Raw genomic sequence first — 20,421 nt, 5'->3', positions numbered from 1 at the left:
GACAACTCTTATGCCTCTAAACGAAGTAAATCCTCCTTATTGATCTTACTAGTGTAATAGCACCTATTGGTCTTGTGTAAATAAGTAATTGTACTTTAATCATCCTCTCTGAATTCACTACTGTGATTAAATGCAGAGCGTGATCCAGATTAATCTGCCAATGAAGAGGCTAAAGAAACATTTAGTGGAAAACTGGATGATGTGAGATGAAGATGATAATACAATACTACTTCAGTTGTAAGCTATGTCTACTTTCAGCAGTTTGACTTTCTCCTTGTTTTCTTCACAGAAACATTATCTCTTCACATACTGGACACAGGTTTAAGGCATATTGTTGAGGTAATCTAAACAAATGCAATTGTGCCGTGACCTAGCTTAAACCCCCTTGAGCATATTTAATAGTATTTCCCACACTTGCCTGTCTAAAGATCTCATCCTCTTCACGTCTGCGTCTCTCTTCCACCTGTCGACGTCCACTTTCCTCTGCTTCCCGCATTCGGCGCTGCCTTTCTGCCAACATAGCAAAAGCATGGATTCTCCGCTCATCCTGTAGTCGAATCAGTTCTTTAGAGAGGAAATCCAACATATTTGCAAGGACTCTTCCTTCTACACGAGCCAAATGCTTTTCCATGACAGACATCTAAGGGGAGTACAGGAATATTTCATTCCTATTTAATTTGTTTATCATTTCAACAATTTTATCGGCTTTTCAGAGCTATGTTTAAAAAAACTTCTGCATTATACTAAAGTGTGAGTCATAAATCCATCAACATAATCTTTAATGAGATTGATATCCAAGCTTAGAATCTGACACCCTGAGAGGGGACTGAAATTATGTTATTTCTGATATTATGAAAATAATCAGGCTTTCCTGGGGCAATACAAGTCTTTACATATTTTAACATATAACAATTGGCTTCAAAATTTTCCTTAGAAATGCTGAATAATATAACAACAAAAAGGAGATACTGTACAATTTAGAGTAATGCTCTATGTTCTCTAATGATTTCTCAGCAACCATTATTTACCCAACTGGGCCACTAAAAGAAAATAACTGGGGAATTATACTGAGATGTTTAAACAATAGCTTCATTTTTTTCATTTTAATCTTTTAGTTTAGTTTTATTGCAGTTTTTACAAATATTTCATAGGCACTTGCTCTTTAATTCACTTAACAACTTTGAAGAAGAACATTAGTATATTTATTTTTAGTATTTCAGTTTTGATATTGCAGTGAACAGAACAAGTGATTTCCCCAGGATGTAAAATTATAGATTGAGGTACCATAGGAATGAACTTTCCTAACACTCATCATAGCTTTCTATTCTAATTAACACCAAAGACTGAAATTGATTGAAAACTCGGCTCTGAATACTGTATTCTTCCCTAGATGGGAAGATACCATCATCGGCTTCTGTTACATACATTTTTCAAAAATAATTAACTATAAAATCAATTTCCTCCATTTATAGCCAAACCTTATGTTCATGCAAATCCCGCTGCCGTTGTAAGGCCAAAGTCACTTGTTTTTCAGCCTTCTTCAACAACTGTCCATCTTCCTGAAGTGCATGTGTGGTTCGTAACTCACAAATCAATTCTAGACGCTTTTCCTTTCCTTCAAACATCTGTTTATAATATTGAGAACATGATTGATAAAATCATAGTGAATGACATCTTCCAAATTTGCTTAACTTTTTAAACAAATATTTATAATGAAAATATTTTAATGAAATGACAACAAAAATACATACATATATAAAATACAGCATTCTTATGGTTTCTATTCTATGTCAGCATACCCAGGATAGATAGAGTCTATGCAAGATCATGCAATACGGAATATTGGAATATTGGAATTCAACATTATGCAAGCACAAGCAACAGAACAAAGTCAAACTAGAGTCTTGGACTTCAAGAGAGCTAATTTCAATAAACTTAGAGAGAGCTTGGGAAGGATTCCATGGAGGTGAATCCTCAAGGGGAAAAACAACTCAAGAAGCTTGAGAAATTTTGAAAACTGAGATTATAAAAACTCAGTCGAGTACAATACCAATGAAGAAGAAAAAGCTCCCGAAAGAAATGAGCATGACTGCATAAAGAACTCTCTGATAAATTGAAAGACAAAAAGAACAAGTATAAAAAGTGGAAAGAGGGACACATAACTAAGGCAGAATATCACCAAAGAGCCTGCAAAGATGAAATGGGGAAAGCTAAGGCTCATAATAAACTAAAGAAAGAGCAAGAAAGAGAGCGGAAGAAAGAGAGAGAAAGAAAGAGCAGAAAGAGAGGAAGAGAGAAAGAGGAAGAAATAAGGAAGGGAGAGAAAGAAAGAAAGAGACAAAGAAAGAAAGAGCAAGAAAGGAAGGAAGGGAGAGAGAAAGAAAGAAAAAGAAATAGGAAGAAAGAAAGAAATAGGAAGGAAGGGGAGGGGGACAGAGAGAAAACTCTGTGCTATTATTTTTAATTGTTCCATTATTTATCATATATTAATATTTTACACTGTCCCTACACATAGAGTGATTTTACTGCTCTTCTTTTGCCCAGGTATTTTTCAGGGTTTACATGCCTATAGTCCAGAGCAGCGGTCGCCAACTGGTGGGCCACAGAGAAATTTCACCCCCAGAGCACCCTCCCCAAAGTAATTAATCCAGGCTGCGCAGAAACACAAGGCTACGCCCACATGGCCCGCAGGAACCCTCCCTGCCCACTCACTCCTTACCCGGTAAACTTGCCTGCTAAATTTCTATTTTTTCTTTTTCCAACCATCATCTCCTTTTAAGCACAGCTGAACGTCCCTTAGGACCGAAGGTTTGCTTGCAAGCAAATTCAGTGCAGATTCACAGTAAGCAAAGTTGAGAGACTGAGCTAGCCGATGGCAGATAGATAGATCACTGAATGATTCTGTGTGCAACTCAATCTGCCTGCTTTGCCTGATTTTGGGTAAAAGTTGCTCTTTTCTTAAATAAAAAATCAATATTTATATAAATATTTATAATATTCACCAAGCCACACTCACAAATTAGGCCATGCGCACAGAACCAGTTAACGGTCTGGGATCTAAAATTATGAGTTTGGTGGTCCCCGAGGTCCAAAAGGTTGGTGACCCCTGGTCCAGAGCATAAATACATGTGTGTTTAATAGAGCTGAAAGGGACTATGGAGGTCTTCTAGTCTAACCTCCTGCTCAGGCAGGAAAATGGAGGATGCCAAGTAGAGGTCCTGGGAAAGGTATCAGAATAACAGAATAACACTAGGGGAACCCTATACCATTTCAGAGAAATGGCTGTCCAGTCTTTTCTTAAAAACCTGCAGTGTTGGAGCACCCAGAACTTCTGGTGGCAAGCAGTTCCACTGGTTAATTGTTCTTACTGTCTCAACTGTCTACTATCTACTGTCAGGAAGTTTCTCCTTAGTCTTAGTTTGCTTCTCTCTTTGTTCAGTTTCCATCCATTGCTTGTTTTGCCTTCTGGTGCTTTGGAAAATACATGCCCCCCCCTTTCTGGCAGCTCCTTAAAAGCCTGTTGTTATCACACTCTTGAGCAAATTTCCTCCTTTCAGTGGTCCATGAAAGTAAGTTCATCTATGGTAGGTAGATAATAAGGTCAAAAAAAGGTGAACAACAGTTTTACAGAACTGTAGATAAGTTGAGGCTGGGTGTGACAAGGAATGGCAGGGAGGGGAGGAGCCAGGCGAGGCACTCCTTGACGTGAGTGACATTGAGTTGGTCATGGCCACCCAGTCACATGACCACCAAGCCACGCCCAGCCAGCAAGTCACACCTGTCCAGTCACATGACCACCATGCCACACCCACAAATTAAGCCACGTCCACAGAACCAGTTGTTAAGAAATTTGAATCCCACCCCTTAGCTTAGGGTTGAATGACTTGATGTTCTCTGAGCTTGGTTGTTTGCTTGCAGATATTTTATTACTCAACTAGTAACCTCATCAGTGCTAGTGATTGTGAGTTTGCTGCCTGCTTATGTATAGTAGCTTGCCTGTAGGAATATGATTTTCTCTTTTGTAATTCCTGATTAGGTTATTGTTTTCTGCTTGTTTGTCTAGTCTTAATTCTTGCTTATAGGATGTCCAGTTTCCCAGATGAACGATAGTTGAATCTGTCCATATGTTGTGAGGTTAAGCAATTTCACAGTGTCTTCTAGCTGCTAGTTGGTTTCATGGATGCACTCTTATTAGTCTTGTGCCTGTCTGTTCTACACAGTGGTTGATACAGTCACTGTCACCTCTTACACTGTATGTTGAAGATGACTTGTTTTTTTCTTCTTGGACTACTGGGTCATTTGATTTACTTAAGATATTTTGAGAGCTTTAATTGCTTTCTGTGCTATAGTAATGCCATGTAGTTGTAAGTCTGTTGTTTCTGATATGTTTTTTATTGTACGGCAGTATTAGTCTTAACATAGCTTGTAGGGTTTGATTAGTTAGGCAGCTTGGGTATTCATTTTGTTGGAAGATGTTGTATAGGTGGTCATTTTCCTTTTTCTGGGGTTCTGGGTGGTTGCAGTGCATTTGTAGTGGCTTGAATAATGTTCATGTCAACTCATAAAATATTTCTATGGTCTTTTTAGAGTTGCCAACAGAAAGGGAGGGGGAGCAGTGTGGCAGCTTGCAAACGGAAAGTGCATTCCATAAATAGTTTTCAAAGATAGTAAAAGATAGTAACTAGGTGACTGAAGTTTCTGCCGGGCAAAATTCTAACAGGAGAGCATGCTTGATGACTCTTGGCTATGGATGTGTCCAATACACCCAGGGGGTGGGGGAAAATCAGGGTCAAGCGTGACAATGAATTATGTGTCTCAGAGTTGGCTAGACCCAGGCAGTGCTTGACATTTTAACTCCCAATAAATCCTTTGGAAGTTTTGGAAGTTTGGTTCTAGACTCATGATTTAAATGGGGGTAACTGCTGGAATCCTGACAGCTCTTACAGTCCTGTTAAATTGTGGGATGATGGGGGATACATAAGATATAGTTTCATGAGAATATCTTAGTTGACCTAAACAATCTAGTATAGTTTATTGTTCCTTCAAAACAATTGAAAAGACATGATTCATATGGGTTAGGGTGCAGATGTAGATATTTTCTTTTTAAAATGATTTAATATGGTTTTATCACGAAGAGTACTCCACTCCTCTATTCACAATAGTATTCCCTATGCCTACAGGCTTGAAATTTTGGGCTTGGACTATCTGGAACTGCACTGCCTATGGTCCAATCTAAACATAGTTCACAAAATTGTCTGCTATAACATCTTGCCCGTCAACAACTTCTTCAGCTTCAATCACAATAATACATGGGCAAACAACCAATACGAACAAAGCTGATACAAACTCAATTGCAGAAAATACAACTTCTGCAACAGAGTGGTCAATGCCTGGAACACCCTACCCGATTCCGTTGTTACAGCTTCAACCCCTCACAACTTCAGCCTCAAACTGTCTACCGTGGACTTCACCCCATTCTTAAGACATCCTTAAAGGGGGCATGCATAAGCACACCAGAGTGCCTACCGTCCCTGTACTAATGTTCACATTTATCTGTATTTACTTCCTTTGTTCATGTTTATGTTCATACCTATACTTATTATCTTGTACATGTTTGACAAATAAATAAATAAATATAAACAGTTGGGAGACAAGATACAAATATTGACAGAATCTGTCATCAAGTTAATGGATGCCACAAAACAAAACTTACCATGTTTTGGATAGCTCTGCCTCGTATTAATTTCTGTACTATAATTATAGCCAATTCTCTCTCTTCATCTATCTGCAAAAGAAAACAAAAGCATTGGGAAATATGGCTATAAGCTAAAACATCTGTTTTCAAGGATTATGCCATGTCTAATTCTGGATAAACTAAGTTGGTACATTTTACTAAGAGATTTGCTTATTGTTTTTGGCTACAGTATGCTGCCCAAATTCTTACTGGCATAAGATATGAAGAGAAACAATTAGTGTGACAAGTGAAGGTGAGAAAGAAAAACAATAACTACATAAGGAAAAGTAATACAATTAAGAGTAATAAACTAAAGCAGCAGATAAGGAGATATGAGCCAATCAACTATCAGATACTCTAGTAAGTCAAAACAAGCAACTGCTATCAGCTGCTGTTCGCTGCCTCTCCCTAAACTGCTGTCCTAATTGGCTCAATGTACTGTCTCAATGTTCCAGTGTAAATCGTAAGGCCAAATGTGTTGGTTGCAGCAAACAGCACACTCCTAGAGTGAAAGCTGGCTTCCTTGTGTGGTAGTAGAAGACAGCTGACTGTCAGGTAGGATGATTTGTAAAGAGACCCTCACCAAGTAAATAAACAAGGTGCCCTCAGCAAAGAAACAAAAAAATCCTGTCTGTAATAGGGAGTAAAATGATCCTTAAGGAAACTGAAGGCTGACCTTTCTAAGCGAAGATATAACTCTAAGATATATCATACCTTATCCCCACCTCTCCATTTCAATTGATAATACAAGAATGGAACCTGGATTCCTTTTGGCAAATAAAGCCTTTAAAAACCAAGTCCTTCATTAATCACTATTTTTTCAATTTTATATTCATAAGATCTCTTTCAAGATACAGCTTTCCTTATCCATTCAACACTCTCTCTGACCCTCAATCTACATAGATAACAATTTGTATGCATGTTTTTCTTTTTTGCATGTTGAATGTGAATGAATAGACTAATGTTGGCACTGGAATAATCTGTAATTTCACTCTTCAAATTTATCATGTTATAGATTATGACAAACCGGATTGTTTCATTACAGCCTTTTGACTAAAATAATAATTAACAAAACTGGTTGCTCAGTACTCATTGTGTTAAAAAAAAATCTTTATTTTTCTTCTCAATCTAGGAAAGAGAAAACAAAGCATATTTTTCAAGTTCTTCTGTTTCTGATTGGAAAAGTATTGCCGATTTCTTGAAATGCTTGGTTTTGCTTTCTTTTATTTGCAAAATTTCCAAAGAAAACAAAAAAGTCTTTCATGTTCCAATAAATCAGAGAAGAACTGGGTGACTTCTCTCTGGTCCCTGTTTCTTTTTCCAAAATAAGCCAAGTCAGTTTCCAAAAGTGTGTAGATAAGGGCAAGTAATACATTTTCATTTTTCCTGACTGATCATAAATAAATAACCTTTTCTCTATTATGTCCTTTTTCTTACATTTCTCCCATGAGCCCATTATCTGCAATTGCCACTTCTCCTTTTTCTTAAACTTGCTGTATCGATTTGTCTCTCTCTATTTCTAAACTAGGAAACTGATCATTGCAGGCTAAGTTTTTAGGCTATTAACTGCTTTAGATCCCTCTTAGTTTAAAGTATTGAATATCAATTGATTATTTGATTGCTTGTAAATCATTACCCTCAAATATTATTTATATTTATATTGATTGCTTTTTAATTAGTTTTATTTGTGGATTTCAAAAACATATTTTTGTTGAATAAACTACAGGGTGAGGACCCAACAGTTTGTTACTGTGCAGAAATGTTAATAAGGGAGTTGCAGGCTTCCTGTCACCAATAAACATATTATGGTAGATAGCAAAAATGAAATACTATCAGAGCAGTGGGATAGAGGACAGAGAAGATTCTCTCAGATCCAGTTAGTAAAAGCTCTTGTTCCATGAAGAGTGAAGCTTCTGTTTGCGCTTTAATTTGCAGTTGGTACCTAAATTACCCTAAAAGCTAAATCCTGCCTTACTCATGAAAGCCAGCTGAGTGACTTTGGGCCAGTCATTCTCTCTCAGCCCAAAGCACCTCACAAGGTTGCTGTTGTGGGGAAAATAGGAAAAGTGTGTTGGATATGTTTGCTGCCTTGAGTTATTTGTAGAAATGATAAATATGGGATGCAAATAAATAAAAAATAATTAGCCAAATAGTGACTAACAACAACAATAACTTTATTGTCATTGTACATATGTACAATGAAATTGATTTTGCTTCTGCTGGCGCTAACCATAACAAAAATACAACATGAATAATATAGAAAATGGATCTTATACAACTAATTAGGGAAAAACCCATCATATGTTTCCATATATGCATGGAGTGATTGTAGTTGTATTTAGGAGTCTGGCAGCCCATGTTTTTAAACCTGTTTGTCCGGCTGGCTATACTTCTGTGTCTTCTGCCTGATGGTAAAAGTGAGAAAAGGCACTGACCAGGATGTGAATCGTTCCTAAGTATCTTCCTTATTCTGCTGAAATGAGGCCTGGCGATCTCATCTAGTGGTGTTAAGGGTCAACCAATGGTTTTTTGTGTCGAATTAATTACTCTCTGTAGTGCCTTCCTGCCCACAGCTATTGAACCAGCGTACCATACTGTTATACAGTATGTAAGGATACTTTCTATCGTAGACTGATAGAAAGAGGTCATCAGCCGTTGTTCCACCTGATTTTTCCACAGGACTCTAAAGAAATGGAAGTCTCTGTTGAGCCTTCCTAACCACCAGGGACGTGTTATTTTTCCAGGTGAGGTCTTGACTAATAAGCACTCCCAAGAATTTAAAAGAGGAAACCCTCTCCATGCAGCCCCCCTTGATATAAAGTGGGCAGGTTCCTCTCTGTGCTTCTGGAAATCCAGCACCATCTCCTTTGTCTTGTAGTGTTTAAAAGTAAATTGTTTTTTAAACACTATGTGGACAGCTTCTGGACTTCTTCCCTGTATGCTGATTTGTTCCCTCCAGTTATAAGACCCAGCAGCATTGCAAACTTTGTTATGATGTTGGATGGATCAGAGGATATGCAGTCATGTGTATACAGCGAGTATAGGTAGGGGCTGAGCACACAGCCCTGAGGGGAGCCTGTGCTGAGCTTCAGGGTGGAGGATGTAAAGGACCCAACCTTTACTATTTGTGGATGATCCTTCAGGAAGTTTTTAATCCAATCACAAGTGAGGGGAGGGAAATTCAGGTCATTCAGCTTTTCAGTGAGGAAGCCTGGTAAGATGGTATTAAAGACCAAGCTATAGTCTATAAAAAGCATTCTGACATAATTATCAAGGTGTCTCAGTGTAGTATGTAGAGCAGTGACGATGGCATCCTCTATCGACCTGTTGCTTCTATAAGCAAACTGATATTGATTGAAATTCAATGGAAGACAGGACCTGAGGTTTTTGTAAGACCAGTCTCTCAAAGCACTTCATTACTATAGATGTCAGTGCAATGGGGTCTATAGTCATTCAGGCTGTTTATAGCTGCTTTCTTCAGAACCGGAACTGACTGCTTTCAAGCATGATGGAACTCTAGCCAATTGTAGGGAGATGTTAAAGATTCTTGTCAGGACCCCTATTAACCTGCAGCGCAGGTTTTTAACCACTATCCCCAGCACCCTGACTGGACCTGCAGCTTTGCTGGGATTTACGGCCTTCACACAGCTCTCACTTGATGTTCATGCAAGGTGAGTGGCTGGAAATTAGAGGGCCTTTGGGCTAGAGCCACAGAGACAGGTCTATTATCCTCTGCGCGAAGAAGCTATTCTGCTCCTCCACCAGCATGGCATCAACTTTGGCTGTTTTTATCGTATTGCCCTTGTAATTGGTTAGATGTTGTAGCCCCTGCCACACCTGTCCTGAGTTTTCATCTGCCAGATGCTTCTCTCCCTTTTGTTTATATTTCTGTTGAGCTGCCTTGATGCCTCTCCTAAAGTTTGCCCTGGCCTTGTTGTATTCGTCTTTGTTTCCTGCCTTGAAGGTGGAGTTGCGGGTTCTCAGGAGTGATTGTACCTCTGCTGACATCCAGGATTTATGGTAACTGTAAACTCTGATGCTCTTATTCACTGTTACATTGTCTGTGTATGTTGTAATATATGAGAGAACAGCATCAGTGTATTCTTGCAGCTCAAAATGTTTGAATATGCTCCACTTGGTAGTCTCAAATAAAACAATAAAAAGAAAAACTTAAAATTGTCTTTAGGAAGTACATATTGGAATTAAAATTAAAAAAGAATCAGAGTAATAATAAATGTAACAGTAAGTGGTGATCTGAATGGAGGAAAGTCAGCATTAAAGGAGATTGTGAAGAAAAAGAGGCAGCAATAAAAGAAGCATAAATATAAGAAAGTAACCTAGATTTCATTCGGAAGCTCACTGATTTGGGGATTCTATTATCTGACTCTTGGTGTTCTGCAACTCCCCTATGGACCAACCCGACTTTTTTGGTTTGAACATCCTGTCATCCTTACATGAGAAATGCATACTCTCTGGCTTTTTTGTGATCATCTTTTGTACATGTATTTCTGTTCCACCCCCACCTCACTTCATCTGTGCTACTGGTGTTTTATCTTTCCTTGTCAATCTGAGTTTATATCTGATGTGAAACCTGATGATGATCTCACGTATGTTCTTCTAACCTGCATCCATATGCAATAATAGGTTCCACCTATAAATGATTTTAGAACTAAGCCAAGCTTTTACAATCAACACTACACCTCAGCCAGTCATGAAAACAGTTAAAATCTGGCCAGAGGGTGCTCTCAGTCAGCTGCAGGACTGTTTTTAAACCACTGAGTGGAGTATATTTGAACATCAAGACCTGCATGAATACACTGATATGCTGTACTCTCTTACATCAAAGTATGCACTGACAGTGTAGCAAAGGACAAGTGCATCGCAGTCTAGGGGAATAGTAAACCCTAGATGACTGCTGAGGTACAGACGTTTCTGGGAGCCCAGGATTCTGCCTTTAAGGCAGGGAGCAGGGATATATAGAGAGAGGCCAGGGCAAATCTTAGAAGACGCATTAAGATGCCAAATCAACAATACAAATATAAGATGGAGAACCACCTAGCAGATAAGAACCTGAAGCAGGTGTGGCAAGGACTGCAGCACCTAACTAACTATAAGGGCAACATGAGGAACACAGTCAATGCTGTGTTCAAAAGACTGGTTCTCCAACACCTTAGGGCATGCCATAGAGTTCCAACGCCATAGCTACTGCCTTACATTCTGTAGTGAGCCATCTGGAGAAATCCAGGAACTATGTCAGTATGCTACAGCTCAGCCTTCAATACTATTCTGCCAAGCATCCTTATCGGAAAGCTGACTGACTTGGATTTTTCCTCTTCCACCTGCAACTGGATCAAAGACTTTCTGAGGGGGGAGAAGGTGGAGCCACGTCGCTGCAATACAGCTGCAATCTCAGGGCTCTGAGATTGCAGCTGATATCTTCGCCCCTGGTTGGTCCTAATGGACCTAAACCGTCCCGTAGAGACGGTGATAGTAAGGGGTGCGTTCTGCTGATCCCAGGGACATCACAAAGTCCCTGGTTGATCCAGAAGAAGCCCTTTTACCATCGGCGGAGAGGCAGCCTTTAAGCTGCTGAAGCTGTGACAGCTCCGGAAGGAAGAGGCAGAAAGAGAAAGTGCATCGGCTGGTGAGAATCTTTTTTGGGGGGGGACTTAAGGACACTCTAAAATGAGAAGAATCCTGTAAGACTTTGGACAAAAACTTATGAAACTGATTTAGCGGCGATTTTTTAAAGAGAACGTCAAACTGAGGCTTGGCTTTTTACTTCTACTTTTGTTTTCATTGAATTTCCATTGTGATTTAGTAACTGTAACTAGACTGGTTTTTTCTCTTATATTCACCTAATTTTTCTTTCTTTTTTCCCCCTTTTGACTGTTAATAGTTTTTTTTTTGGAACAAAGGCTCCCTTTAGTAATTTTTTTCCCCCTTAAGTATATATATATATATACATGTATATTTCCTTTTTTTTATTAGGCTTTTTTGGGAAAGAAGGGGGAGTGGATTAAAGAAACTTTGTAACACTGCCAACTAGAGGCTTGAAAATACTTTATTGGAAGTTGAGAGGGCTGTGAAGAAATCCTTTCTCAAGGACACTGGAACTTGATAAGATAGAGGGAAGAACACTGGAGAATGTTTTAACAGGTGTTCTTTGGAACTTCTATTATTAATTGAGTACTTGAAGTTTGGCTTTGGAATTTGTGGAGAAGCCATAATAAGAGCCTTGGATAACTAAATAAGATGCAGTGTGCTTTCTTTTTTACCTTCTTTTAGCTGTTCCCTCCTCTTCAATCCCACAGTATTTTGTAATATTTGTATATCTATTTTTTTTTCTCTTGTTTGACTTTATTTTTCATTTTACTTTTCTTCTTAAAGGGAAATCCTCAGAATATTTTTATTTTTTATTTTTTCTTATTGGGACTTTTGCCTTTTCTATTTTCATTTCTTATTTATTTTTATGGTTATTTTTTATTTTTTTGAGACCTTATAATTGGATTAAGGTGTGAAGAACCTGAAGAATTCTTTTTTTCTTCTTCTTTTTTTATCATTGCTTTTTAATATTATTGGGTCTTACTCTCTTTTTCTTTTTTCTTTTTACTATTCTTAATTTTTATTTTTGAATTATAATTGACTATTCCACAATAGGATTAAGGTTTAGAAGAACCTGAAGAATCTCCTCCTTTTTCTTTTTAATCTTCTTTTTCTCCTTCTCTTTTTAATCCTGGACTCTTTATTTTTTATTGGTTTTTTTTAAATGTTTTTCTTCTTCCCAACTGGATTATAATTGGCTACCTTATTAATTGGATTAAAGGAGCTTAAAGATCCTGAGTTATTCAAATGAGTAAGAAAACTTTACCTTCTGGCAGTTCAACTTCTGCTCCTGCTTCTCCATCAACTGGAGGACGACTATCGATAATGGCGAAGCAAGATAAAGTACAAATGGACCTAGCGACAATTATACAAGGAATACAAGAACTCAAAACGAGTATTGACCAAAGAACAGAGAGTCTTGAACAAAGAATTGCGAAGACTGACAAAAAAATTGAAAATTTTCAACAAATGATGGTGAAACAGGAGGAGAGACTCCAAAAAATTGAGGAGAAAGACAAAGAGATGAGACAATTGGAAATATTGTTAGCAAATTAACAACGGTGTAACAAGATATAACTGGGATGTTGAAGTGGGAGATGGATAGATCAGAATTTTATCTCAGATTTCAAAATATAGAGGAAGAAAAAGGACAAGATTTGGCGGCTGTAATGATAGAAATTCTGGCTGGAGCTTTGGAGATAACAGAGGAAAAGATGATGGACGGAGTAGATGAGATATATCGTGTCTTCACAAGATATGCGATGAGGAATAAGCTACCAAGGGAGATTCATGTCAGATTTACTAAAAAGACTATTAAAACACAAATGTTACAAGTCGCAAGAGATAAGGTGTTGAAATACAAAGGTAAAGAGATTGTGGTTTTAAAACAAGTGCCCAGAAGAGTGAGAGAGCTGAGAAGAGAATATCGATTTTTGACCAAAAAGTTATTGGAAAAAGAGGTGAATTATAGATGGTTGATCCCAGAAAGATTAATGTTTATATGGCAAGAACAGAGACACAGAATTGACTCAATTGAGAAAGCAGAAATATTCTACAATGAATTTTTTGGAAGAAGAGAAATAGAGACAGAAAAAGAGACCATTTCAACTGAGCCTCAAGAAGACCAGATGAGAACGGGGAATGAAGAAGGTGCGGTAGGTGGACAAATGGAGACCAAAGAACAACGTGAAGTAAGATCTACGAGAACTGTTAGACCTAAATACAAAACATAACCATGGAGGGAAAAAAATTGATTTCTATGAATATAAATGGATTGAACTCAGCTATTAAAAGAAGAAAAATCTTTCATAAATTAGAGAAGTTAAAATTTGATATAATTTGCCTACAAGAAGTACATATTAAAAAACAACATCAACAATTATTGGTACGACCAAAACTGGGGAAAATTTTTACTTCCTTGACTAACTGTAAGAAAAGAGGAGTGGTCCTGTATATTAAAGAAACTATTGCAGCAAAATTGATTTATACTGATGAAGATGGAAGAGTATTAATGGTTGAAATAGTAGATAACAATATAAAAACACTGCTTGTTGCAATTTATGCTCCAAACGATAAACAAGAAGAATTTTATAAAAAGTTACATATGAAATCAATTGGACTGGACCATGTCAATATAATTATGATGGGAGATTTTAATGGAATTGTAGATAATAAATTGGACTATACAGCAACAGCATTAAAACAAAATAGAAAGACTCTCCCTAAATTCTTTTTTTAAATGGTAGATGAATTAAATTTAAAAGATATATGGAGAGAAAGAAAAGGTAAAACCCAGCAATATACTTTTTATTCAAATAGACATTTATCATGGTCCAGAATAGATATGATTTGGACTTCATCAGAATTAATATCTAACATGCAAGAAATAAATATAGAAACAGGTATATGGGCAGACCATAATCCAATGACAATTAAATGGAAAGGACAAAGAAGAAGATCTAGATGGACATTAAACAATGCTATTTTAAAGGAAAAAGACTTTACACAATGGATGGGCAAAGAATTGGCTTTCTTCTTCAGTGAAAATAAAAAAGAAGATACTTCAATGCAGAATGTTTGGGATACAATGAAGGCATATGCGAGAGGATTAATAATGGATTATACAAAAAAAAAGAATATTAGGAAGAGGCAAACTATTAAAGCTTTAGAAGATGATTATAAAAAACTGGAAAAAGAATTGCAGAATATGCCACAGAAAAAAGATATTAAATTCAAAATGGATATAATTAAACATAAGATGGGTCAGGCAGGGAAAGAAGAATTGGCACAAAAAATTAGAAGTGCTAAACAGAACTATTTTGAAGATGCAAATAAACCAGGTAGATGGCTAGCATACAAATTGAGAAAGGAGAAAGAATCTAGGAAAATAGTACAGTTAATAGATGATCAAGGCCAAATGTGTTATGGTAATAAGGAGAAAAAGACAATTATCCGAGACTTTTATGGACAATTATATAAGCAGGAGGATTTTGATGAGGAAAGAATTAAGCTTTATCTACAAAATGCTAACCTACCTAAGATATCTGAAGAGACTGAAAAAATGTTAGAAACTACTATAACAATGATGGAACTAACGGAAGCATTTAATAGGCAGAATAATGGAAAAGCACCAGGCCCAGACGGGCTCCCGGCAGAATTTTATAAAACATTACAAGAATCGTTGAGCACTCCACTGTTAGAAGTTATGAATGAAGCCATGTTAAATAAGAAAATACCCAAAACATGGTCAGAAGCTTATATCACACTTATTCCAAAAGAAGGGGCCGATCCATCACAAATTAAGAACTATAGACCTATTTCTTTACTGAATGCAGATTATAAAATCTTTGCTTCCATCTTGGCAGAAAGGCTCAAAAGATACCTAAATAACTTTATTCATCCTGACCAGAATGGATTCCTGCCAAAGAGACAAATTAGGGATAATATGAGGGTAATTCTGGACACCTTGGAATATTACGAGGTGCATCCTGAAAAACAAATGGCTTTGATATTTTTAGATGCCCAAAAGGCTTTTGATAATGTGAACTGGATATTCATGTTTTTGTTATTGGAACAGACGGGCTTTGCTAGAAAATTTATTCAAGCAATAGAAGCCATATATGATAAACAAACGTCAAGAGTAATGATAGAGGGAGATTTTACAGATTCTATTAATATAAGAAAAGGCACAAGACAAGGTTGCCCATTATCACCTTTGTTATTTGTATTGACTTTGGAAGTGCTGAATAGAAACATTAGAGAGGATCCAAATATAAAAGGAATGAAAATTAAGAAGGAGGAATTTAAATTGCAAGCCTTTGCGGATGACTTGGTTTTTATTTTGGAAGATCCTCTAGGAACAGCTTTAAAGCTACTGGAAAAGATAGAGATGTATGGTGAGATGGCGGGCTTGAAAATAAACAAAGATAAAACAAAGATCTTGACAAAGAATATGTTATTAAAACAAAGAGATGAACTGGCAGATTTATTGAAAATTCAAGTTACGAATAAGGTTAAATATTTGGGGATACATTTGACATCAAGATGTACTACATTGAAAGAGAATAACTATATTAAACTTAAACAACAGATAGCATCTGATTTGAAGAAATGGGAAATCTACAATTGTCATTGATAGGTAGAATTTCAACAATCAAGATGAATATTTTACCCAAAATTTTATATTTGTTCCAAACCATACCAATCAGGCTTGGTAAAGATTACTTTGAAGAATTAAATAAAATTGTGTTGAAGTTTATATGGCAAGGTAAGAAAGCCAGAATAAAATTAAAACTTCTACAAGATGCTAGAATTAGAGGAGGATTTGGCTTTCCGAATTGGGAGTTGTACTACCAAGCTGCAAATTTAATGTGGGTTAAAGAATGGATAACATTAAGAAAGAATAGATTGTTGACATTAGAAGGACATGATTTATTACTGGGATGGCATGCTTTTCTGTGGTATAAGGGAACTAAATTGCAGGGCTATTTTAGAAGGCATTATATAAGGGAGTCTTTATGGTTGAATTGGGAGAAAATTAAGAGAAAATGTTATTTGAAAATCCCAGTCTGGTTATCAACTACTGAAGCCTTTTCTTATCCTATAATATATGAGAAGGAACAAACAGTTAGATATGGGGAAATATTGGATGAAAACAGTGAACTTAAAACAATGCAAAAACTAGAAGAACAAGGCATAAAGATGAATTGGTTTTCATATGCGCAAATACATTCAAGGTATCTTACAGATTCTAAAGCGGAGGGATCTTGACAGGTACTGATGAAAAAGTGATTAAAAATGTATACAGTTATTTGTTGGAAATTTTATTAGAGGAGGAACAAGTTAAAGAAATGATGGTTGTTTGGGGGAAGAATATGGGATTTTGGATATGGGATTGATTTGGAGAAATGGGAAAAATTGTGGTCTCAAAATTATAAAATGACAATGTCAACAGCTTATAAAGAAAACTTGTATAAGATGTTTTACAGGTGGCATTTTCCCCCGACAAGAATTGCAAGAATGTTTAAGAACAAATCTGAAAAGTGCTGGAAATGTCATCAGATACCTGGCTCATACTACCATATGTGGTGGACTTGTGAGGACTCTAGAAAATATTGGACTAAGATTCGCATATGGTTGGAAAAAATGACAAAGACACAGATAGACTTGAAACCAGAGATTTTTTTATTGGGAATCTTACCTGATATATATAATAAAAATTTGAAGTATTTGATTGTAAATATATTAACAGCGGCTAGGATTGTATTTGCTAAAAACTGGAAGAGTGAGAAAACTCCATCAGAGGAAGAAATTATTAAGAAAATATTGGATTGTGCTGAAATGAGTAAATTGACATTTGAAATTAGAGAACAAGAAGATAAACAATTTTATGAAGTTTGGGATCTTTTTTATCAATGGTTAGATAATAAAACATAATAATAGAATATTCAGATTTAGCATAAAAAATTTTTTTTCCTTTTTTTTCTTGATATTATCTTTATAAAACATTATCAAGATAGATTTGGTATGATCTTATGATTTATTGCAAAATAAACTAAGTAAACTATCGTTATCTCGTTAAAATATGAATTAACAAAATTATAGATAAATGATTTTTTTAGTGATGATATTAGGTTATACAATTATTGATTGATAATATGAGCTATTATGTAATATAATTATATTAGTGACTAGGAAATGGATGCACAAAAAAAGTGGCAAACCAATCGATGCACTGTTTGTAAATTTATGAAGGATGATATTTTATGTTTTATGTGGTATGTCTATGTTGTTTTGTTGTTAAAATAAAAATTAAAAAAAAAAGACTTTCTGAGGGACCAACCACAAACAGTGAGGGCTGGGTCTGTCACATCCACCTCCCTGAAGCTTAGCACTGGCTTCCCACAGGGCTGTGTGCTCAGTCCCTACCTGTACTCACTGTACACACGATTGTGTATCATCTGACCCATCCACTGTGATCATTAAGTTTGCAGATGATACTACTGTATTGGGTTTCATTACAGGTGGAGACGAAAAAGCATACAGGGGGGAGGTTCAAAAATTATCCTCATAGTGCCTAGAAAACAACCTGCACCTAAACTTCAGCAAGACAAAGGAAATGGCGTTAGACTTCCAGAAGAGGAGAGAGGAACCCGCCCCACTTTACATTGAGGGGAGCTGTGTGGAGAGAGTTTCCTCCTTTAAATTCCTGGGGGTCTACCTCAGCGAAGATGTCACCTGGAAAATCAACACAACCCAGGTGGCCAGAAAGGCCCAAAAGAGACTCCATTTCCTTAGGGTCTTGCGAAAGAATAAAGTGGAACAATGACTGATTACCTCCTTTTACCGATCCACAACAGAAAGTGTCCTCTCATATTGTATTACGGTGTGGTATGCTGGCTTGACAGCCATGGATAGAAAAACATTACAGAGGGTGGTGAGCACAGCACAAAACATCGTGGTCTGTTCCCTGATACCACTAGATGACCTCGCTAGGGCTCGCTGCCTTAGAAGAGTGAGGAAAATTCTCAGGGACGACTCACACCCTGGTCAGCACTTCTTCACTCTCCTATCATCAGGTAGAAGATATAGAAGCATAGCCAGCCGCACCAACAGGCTGAAGAACAGTTTCTACCTGTGGGCTGTCAGACTTCTGAACAGAAAATAACTTCATGTCAACATAATTTGCGGGGCCGGCGCATTATGCAACAAGTTCACATAAGGTAATAAGATTGGGTCTAGGTTAGGGACTCCTGTCCTCACCGTGAGTTGTGTGTGTGTGGGGGGTGTATGAAGGGAGGCTCAACCAATCTCATTGTACACATGTTGTACTCTAACAATAAAAGGTAATAATAACCTACTAGTGATGGTATTTCCAATTCTGGAGTGGGTGGGCGAGGCAAAATCTTTGATAACCTCTGAAGAAAACGTAGTGGCTTGCGTGGCTTCTTAACATGATCTTTTCTGTCTTGCAGTGTCTGGAAAAGTTGTATAATATGAAAAATCAGTCTGTATCTAATTGGCCCCAACATTATTTTCTTATTTACTATGTTCATAGTAAATAAAATTACTCATACATTTTACTATATTTATAGACAATCTCTGATTGAAATTTCCTATATTTTTACAATGTAATAAAAAGGAATTTTGAGGAGACAACCTAGAGAAAATATAATGTTTTTCCCCAGTTTAAAAGACTGTATGAAATAGAAATGAAAACAGAATGAGAGAAGATAATATAACACTGAAAATTAGCAATAAATAACATGTTTTTGACATGTTTTGAATCTATAATTTTTCTTGATTTCTTACTACAAGTTACATTCCCAAAACCAAAAAGGCCACATATTGTGGATGTCATCCACCAAAAGTTGAAATGGCCTGACAGAAAATAAAATACCTGGTAAACCTGTGCTAATTCCATCTCTAGTCTAGCAGACCGCTTAGTGAATCCATCTTTTGTGGTTAAGCTTCTCGGTTTGGGAGCTTCAGTTCGGGGCTGTGTAACGGAATCAGGCAGAAATGCTTCTAGTTCAAGTAATCCTGAGAAAAATAGAAGATGTACATAGAAACTAGAAGGTATGTTTTAACATTGATGCAAGAGAACTAACCTCTTTTGTCCAAGGTGACTCCTTCATAAATGGAGTTTTTCTCATCCATAAGAGTATTTCTATTTGTTTCAATGGAGTACTAATGCACAAGGATGCATGTGAATCTAACTTCCCACACTGGCAGCTCTGTATAGGACACAGTGATCCTGGAATGAATGAATGAATTTGAACATGGCTCACCTTCATAGGTGTTGAGAAAGGAATTCTTTACTACATAACGATCTGCATTATTATCTGGAAAGTAGCCAATTCTTGATAATGGAGCATAAGGCTGTGATTCATATTCAGTGTAGTCCTTAATTACATTTCTTCTCTCTAGTTTTCCCTCTACATTTTTTCCCTTGGCTATTAATCTTCTGATTGCTGTAAATAAATTGCAGATAAAATTACATCAGTTTTAAATATAACAACTGACCTCTTCATTTCCTTGAAGACTGAGATCTGGCTACTACTATTTCCATTTGCTAAGAATGAGATAATGTAATATCTTGTTGCATTTTTGTTACCAGCCAGGTTTCCCAGAGCAGGAATGTGGAGATATAAACAGGCAATTACAAACACGGTCAACTGCAATGAATTCATTAATTACTATAAAGAGGCAGTCCTAGCCATGTTGTGTTGCTGTCCTGGTGGACAGCTCTAACCAATTATTGTCCTTTCAGACCTTTAGGTATTAATATATTCTACACCGGACATCTATACTGGAAGTTATTACACTAATTTAGTGCTGAGAATAAGTTGGCAGAAGATGAAGTTGACTTTGAAGATAAGAATTCTATCATGTACCTAGCATTAAACTATTTAGTGAAGAATAGTCTCAGAAACAAAAAACAACTCTACATATAGCATTTGTAGACGTCAAGATTCTTTGACTTTTTGACAATGAAAAATTACCTTGGTATCCTTGTCATATTTCTATAGATTCAAAATTATGATCAGATATTAGGGATTATTTCGTGGATAATAATTAGG

The 20,421-nt window shown here is 36.7% G+C and overlaps 2 protein-coding genes across 18 annotated transcripts in view; one reads left to right on the top strand and one right to left on the bottom strand.

Annotated features, from left to right (window-relative positions):
* Positions 1-20,421, bottom strand: part of CFAP91 (cilia and flagella associated protein 91) — a 51,198-nt gene that overhangs the window by 14,657 nt on the left and 16,120 nt on the right. For all 5 annotated transcript variants that reach the window (XM_087926135.1, XM_087926136.1, XM_087926134.1 and 2 more), the window contains exons 9-14: positions 19,630-19,812; positions 19,239-19,381; positions 18,700-18,816; positions 5,714-5,785; positions 1,479-1,625; positions 419-640 (exon numbers count right to left, since the gene is read on the bottom strand). In XM_087926135.1, coding sequence (XP_087782261.1) covers positions 419-640; positions 1,479-1,625; positions 5,714-5,785; positions 18,700-18,816; positions 19,239-19,381; positions 19,630-19,812 — 884 coding nt within the window. The remainder of the gene's footprint in view (positions 1-418; positions 641-1,478; positions 1,626-5,713; positions 5,786-18,699; positions 18,817-19,238; positions 19,382-19,629; positions 19,813-20,421) is intronic.
* Positions 1-20,421, top strand: part of GSK3B (glycogen synthase kinase 3 beta) — a 148,959-nt gene that overhangs the window by 122,849 nt on the left and 5,689 nt on the right. The window lies entirely within an intron of this gene.

This window comes from Pseudonaja textilis, chromosome 2 (assembly GCF_049901715.1).
Source record: "Pseudonaja textilis isolate UNSWEBS1 chromosome 2, rPseTex1.2, whole genome shotgun sequence".
Taxonomy (NCBI): domain Eukaryota; kingdom Metazoa; phylum Chordata; class Lepidosauria; order Squamata; family Elapidae; genus Pseudonaja; species Pseudonaja textilis.
Note: the sequence above shows the minus strand (reverse complement) of the source record. Positions and strands in the feature narration are given on the sequence as shown.